At 34.4% G+C, this 6,643-nt stretch overlaps 1 protein-coding gene across 1 annotated transcript; it reads left to right on the top strand.

Moving 5' to 3' along the window:
• Positions 1-4,801: 4,801 nt before the first annotated feature.
• Positions 4,802-6,235, top strand: LOC115929354 (pre-B-cell leukemia transcription factor 2-like). Its single transcript, XM_030998194.1, has 2 exons — positions 4,802-5,334; positions 5,558-6,235. Exons 1-2 carry the CDS (start codon positions 5,072-5,074, stop codon positions 5,700-5,702), a joined length of 408 nt encoding a protein of 135 aa, XP_030854054.1. The 5' UTR covers positions 4,802-5,071; the 3' UTR covers positions 5,703-6,235.
• The last annotated feature ends 408 nt before the right edge of the window (positions 6,236-6,643 follow it).

Here is a 6,643-nt window from a genome sequence, read left to right as displayed (position 1 = left end):
TAAATGCAATCCATTCATCGAGCAAAGATATTATGCATTTGCTTTCATTTTATTTTACTTTATTTATTTTCATTTCCAAACACTGAGAATAAAACAATATGACATGTTGACGTGTAAAGGTTCCTAATCAGTTTTAACAAACTTACAATAAAGAAATGTACAACATGACTTGGATTATGAAGAACTAACTATTACGTAAATGTTCTATAATGCACGAGAAATTGCATTATTCGATTTTTATTTTAGTTACCAAACACATGAAAAAAACAGGACAAGAAAAATATGTTTTAAATGCAGATGCCGACATTGCTTGTTTGTTTGTTTGATTGATTTTATTTCTGCGTTCAAACGACACGGCTATACATTTTTACATAAGTATTACATACACAGCAACTCATGTCTAATAACATTATACAATAACCATAATACAAAGCATACAAATTATTATAACGGATATTTGTAAATATTTTTCATTGAACTATAAAGAGATAAATTTCAGAACGCAGGAGACCGCCATCGTTAAATCAAAATGTTATCCTTTCTTAAACAATGAAATGCTTTTTAAAATTAATCAAAAATTATTATTGTTACATACCGATAATCAACTTTCTAGCAAAAACGACTAACAATGCACCCCAAAGCTTCACACGAAACAGCGAACAGACTTTCAGACTTAAATAAACGTACACATTTAGAAATATAATACTAAAAAGGGGAGAGAAATACCATAAACTGAGAAGAAAATTTAACATAATTTCAAAATATTTCTTTATAAGTCTATCTGTCATTATTTTTTAAATATATTAATCAAAACAACATTACTTCAAGATCTTTTTTGTAATGTTCTGTAATCTCTACAAGTCTCCTTACATCCAGACTGGATACAGCATTTCTACGATTTTTTTTGGTTAAAAGTTAACAACTACAAGTTCATTTCGTGTTCCCATTTGACTGTTGCTAAATACAGTCGTGATAGTGTAACAATTGTGATTGTATACATTTTTTCCTCCGCAAAATATATGTTTTTATTTACATCCTAAATTTATAATGCAGTCTTATATTTGTAAGTCCATGATTATCATATTAAATACCTCTCTTGTCACTTAGCTCCCATTATAAGAAAAGTAAACGCAGTAATAATTTGCACAATGTCTGTTTGTGTCTCCCTCTCTGTCTGTCTGCCCCCCTCTCTCTCTCTCTCTCTCTCTCTCTCTCTCTCTCTCTCTCTCTCTTCCCTCTCTCTTATCCTCCCTCTCTCCGTCCTGACTGTTCCAGCAGGGAAATGTCACAATGTCTCCAAAGCACCCACCAATTTAAATACACCGTATCTCAATTAGTTATATGCGATGATGCGATACTCTTTTATAGCGCCATCTAGCGATAAGTTCGTTATCCATTCTGCCCCCAAATCAAGATCTACTTGCATCATTTTGCAACCACGCATGAGTGATATCAAGATAATAATATTCCCTCTCGCAGCATGCACTCTGTTAGATGTGTTTAGAATATTTGAACTGGCTAATACACATGATAAAAATATAGTATTCATATTTTCTAAATAAACTAATATCCTTCTGAGGATATCTCAATGAATGTTTATATTCAAAGTGTCACCCTGCATTTATTCATTTATTTATTTAATATTATCAAACATTTAAAAAAAAAAGATACTTTTGCTTTATATTGCCTCACACGAATCAGGATGTTGACAAAAGGCATTTTATGCCGGATATTAAAACTTTCTCATGATATTTCACACACTCTGCCTGAACCGCTTTATGCTGTTTTCTCAATATGAGACGCAGAATACATTGTATTCAGAATATCTTTTATTTGGCGAATAGGAGTATAGAAAAGCGCCCCACGCCCCGAGCATTTTATAGAGAATTTTTTTTTGGCGCGTGCAACAGTATCAGGCAAATATCATTGTACACCCGACACGCTCTCAATCTCCGCTGCAAGAAGCCTCTATAAACCATTTAAATTTGCCTAGTGCTCTTTTCTTTTCTTTTCTTCAATTCCATTTAACTATACTTTATTCTATTTTAGAGCAGGTATTCATCTATAAGGTCAGTTTCTTTTCCAAACAATATCTGTAACCGCTGTTGCTAAATTTCAAATGTTGTACGTTAGGTTCGTGAAACCTTGTCTACGATTTCTATCCTCTTCTTACCATACAGAATAATGTTTATTTCGTTCCTTCATTTTCTTTCAACTTTAGCTTATTTCTTTTCAATCTAAATTATGTATTAAACCGCGCCTCCCGAAATGATCAAATTGTGATATGATTATACACGAATAAACGGTTTGTGAAATCGTAGATGTTTTTATACCTCCCTAGAAAAAACAAGTCAATCATCATCATCATTATCACAATCATCATCACCATCATCGTCATCGAACTAAAGTAATGTTAATTTTAATCCAGCGCCTATAATATACAAGTTTACTTCTAGGGTTTTCCGATATGACCATCGCTCTTTTGTGGACATCTTTAAAATCAGCACCATGCTCATTATCAGCTTAACAGTGGACGATACGATGATTATTAGTTAATTGAAATTAAATCATTAATTAATTCATTCATGTAATAAAATCATCCCTAATTTAAAAAAAAATGTGTTAAATATTTGGGAAATATTGATGTCCATTTTTAATAACAATATAGTAGCATTTGTCATTACTTTACCAAGAAATATATCATCAAAGCTATATTGAGGGACTTAAAAAAAAAATAGGAATCCATAATATACCACCTGTGCCAGCAACATTATGTGTAACTATGCCTTCCATCCAAATTTTCAGGTGATTTTGTCAGCAGTTTGATTAAAAAAATTGAAGAAAGCATTAAGTTATTTGATATAACAGAATATCAAGTTCCTCTAACAATAAGGCAAGAAGCAAATACTCAAATCAATTGCCAAATGTTGCACGCTCCGTATAGTGCTGTAAATAATGATCGTCTGGCTGGAATATCTAAATTATAAGATAATAGGAATAATAATAAAAGTGGGTTCTTATAGCGCTCATGTCTGTCAGATTTAGCACTCCAAAATTATTACCCCGGCTGTAGCATGACTGCTAATAATTATGGCGCTCTAGCATTTTGAGGAATTTATTTCACTGGGCTTGCCAAAGGACGTCACCGAAGGACAATGCTGCGGCAGGGATTCGAAACCCGTACCTTATGGTTTTCAATCAGGAGACTTATCCACTAGACCACAACATCTCTACATGATCCCTGCCTTGGCTGGGATAGAAGGTATAGGGGGAGGGGGTTATTGCTTGCATTTATTATATATCTAACTAGTTCTGGTGATATGTTATGCAAATAAATAAATAAATAACTGAATTAGCCAAAAAAGTATTGAGAAAGAAAGAATAAAAAAAGTATGAAGAAAGAGAAAAATTGTGAGAAATTTACTGAAAGAAAACGGAACACTGTAATTTGTACGAATACACGTCCTATACAATCATAAAACAGTATAGGAAAATTACAGAAACTTAGGATTTGAGTTACCAAAAAACACCGTTTGAAATAGGATTAAATTAATATATTCAGTTTCACCGTTTGAAATAGGATTAAATTAGTATATTCAGTTTCACCGTTTGAAATAGGATTACATTTAGTATGTTCTGTTTCAAATATGCTATATTCTGTAATTATTTTTAGCGAGAAAAAAATACATAAACAAATTCTGTTCCAGGAATTTATTCGTAGTCAGTTCGCAATGACATCCCCCCATTCTGTTTGAATACTTTAATAAACGCATCATATTTTAAGGTCCTTTGAATATTCATTTATAATATATATTATTGAATAAAAATAATGTCTATTTTGATTGCCATTTTCCCTGTTTTGTTCTTGTTATTTCATTATCTTGTAATGCAAAGTTGATAATTATTATTATCGTCATTATTATTATTATGTTTATGAGTATGATTGTTATTATTATTATTATTGTTATTATCATTATCATTATTAATATTTTTAAGATAATGATTGTTATTATTATTACTATTATTATTATCATTATCATTAATATTATAATGATTATTATTGTTATTATTATTATCAGTATATACTATCCTTATTATTCATGTTTTTTTAAACTTCGCAACTAACAATACTGTTTATCGAATATGAAGACAATAGAGACAATATATCTGTTCGGTTGAAGTATTATACTCTTCGGGAGCACTATATATTACTATTGAGGTCGTATGTTACGGGTTTAGATGTCGTCATATTGTAAAGGGGGGGGGGGGAATAAGAGCTAACATATAATAAATTAATAATTATAACGGGTCTTCACAAATTGGCTTACCACTTACGCACGGTGAGGGTCATGGGCATGTGTCCTTAAGTGGGGTGAAAGAGAGAAACCAGACATTATCTAAGCACTAATGAAGCAAAGACTATTAATTATCACCACCAAAGAGATCTTTTCATGTCCGAACAATGAATCTGTCACACAAAGAAAATGGGTTTGGGTGGACGAAGACATTTTTATAGCAGGGATGCGCGAGTTATGAGATAGCCGATGATTCTCTGTCTTTCCCTAGATGCAGGATGTGATATGATATATAAGATATAATTGGTATTCAAAACAACTAAATGTGAATCATCAAAAGAAATTTAAGAGAGGAAGTTCAGAGAGACTGACTTTATGACAGTGTTATACAGACGATCAATGCAACATGTCCCTTCATTTAGAATGTAATAGTCCGTTTCCCGGACAACCGTCAATCATCGATTAGGGCGGGGCCTGTCGGCTTGGGTTTGACACGTCGTAGGGTTTGAGTGGCATTTGCCTAGCCGTCAATACGCGTTTCTTCCCCACCTCCAATGCGACACGGCAGCAGAATAAAAACATTTCATCGCCGCTTTTTCTCTATTTTACTACAGCCATCATTGTGGTGGATTGGCCCGAAACTTGACAGTTCGCATACACGTGCAACACCTCGTCTGTACGGATAGCAGCCATCGACTTGAAGGAAAGGAAGCGTTTTGAAATCATCCTGACAGGTTTTTTTTATCCGAGTTGCCGCGACTGTGTCAGCGTATGTAATGGATGATCAACAGCGACTACATTCGGGTCTTATGCACGGAATGCATGCCATATCTTCGGCCCATGTGCTGCCCCATAGCCAAGGCTCCCTGCTGCACCAGCCGGGCTTGCAGCCCCCCGTAAGCCTCTCGGCTCCGTCCTCGGACTCCAGCTCCCAACCCACTGAAAGGCACTCTCAAGAGACCAGAAAGCAAGAAATCGGAGACATTTTGCAACAGATAATGACCATCACAGACCAGAGTTTGGACGAAGCACAGGCCAGGTGAGTCGCAATGGATTTTTGACATTTATGAATTGTGTTGCCAATTATTGTTTACAAGCGTCAATCATTTTCGGCGACACGGCTAGCAGACAGCCGTGTCATTGATAAATGCTCAGCGATGATGAAAATATTACGAGATGCGATCCGCTTCTCAATAACCCCAAATTTTCTCGAATATCTGCCTAATAATCCCCCTCTCTCTGTGTTTTAATTTAATTTCCAGAAAACATGCCCTCAATTGCCACCGTATGAAGCCAGCGCTGTTCAGCGTTCTGTGCGAAATAAAGGAGAAAACAGGTAAGCTAACCGACCTGATAATAATTATATTGTCCGAAACCATGTCCCGTACATTCGAGCTGTGCGTGTGAGCAATGCCATTATTACTGATCCAGTGTGTGGATTACGAGCCGTGCTCCATCGCCACACGCACACGGGACGATCGGGTAGTAGACGGCGTACGGAGCTTTGAGGCGAGGGTTATCCCCCATTCAATCTCCCCGCTCGGCGGTATATTATTCTTTCCGCCATTTTGGATTTCGGTCAAAAATTCATAATGTAGGTTTCACACCGTTGGCAGTTAAATGCATTTCGACTGCTGCTGATGTTTGTAGTAGACCAGTATTATGAATTTCTTGCAGCTTAGACCGATATTAGGTATCTGAATATTGATTTGTGCACACACATTTTCTGCACAATCATATGTTATTGTTATTGTCATAATATTATTAATCATCTACATATTAACTGTATTGAAAATTTTATTGAAAACAAAGAGATGAATTGCAGCTTATGAATGATTTGAGATATATATTACTGTGAGTTTTGAAAACAATATTCAACCACACTGAGTTTCCCATCGATGGATGGTGATGATCGAACATTGATAAATTCATATGTGTGTAAAAATATTGAAACATATAGTTTTCTTTAGATATTTCATATTAATCATAATTTTTTAGGGAGCAAATAGAAAGACCAAATTTGATGTAGAATATATATAAATTTCGTAATAAAGAATTCCAATTTAAAATGTGGAAAGTAGGCTCATGTTATCATGATACATTTTATACTCGGGTTAAATAATATCCCATTTTCAAATACAATGGGCATTACAATTTGTATTATTACCAAAAATATCTGAGCATATTTTCATCTTATCAGTTATATGTAATTTTAAGTCGATAGATGTTTTCAGGAAGATTCTGTCAAAAATAGGCCCTGCCGCCCTTCAAATTAAATGATTTTCTTTCAAAAATGACTGTATACATGTACACTGTACAGGTACATGTACAGGTGTAAATGTCTACAT

The sequence above is a fragment of the Strongylocentrotus purpuratus genome, unplaced genomic scaffold, assembly GCF_000002235.5.
Source record: "Strongylocentrotus purpuratus isolate Spur 01 unplaced genomic scaffold, Spur_5.0 spur5_scaffold_4, whole genome shotgun sequence".
Classification (NCBI taxonomy): domain Eukaryota; kingdom Metazoa; phylum Echinodermata; class Echinoidea; order Camarodonta; family Strongylocentrotidae; genus Strongylocentrotus; species Strongylocentrotus purpuratus.
This window is presented reverse-complemented; position numbering and strand designations above follow the sequence as displayed.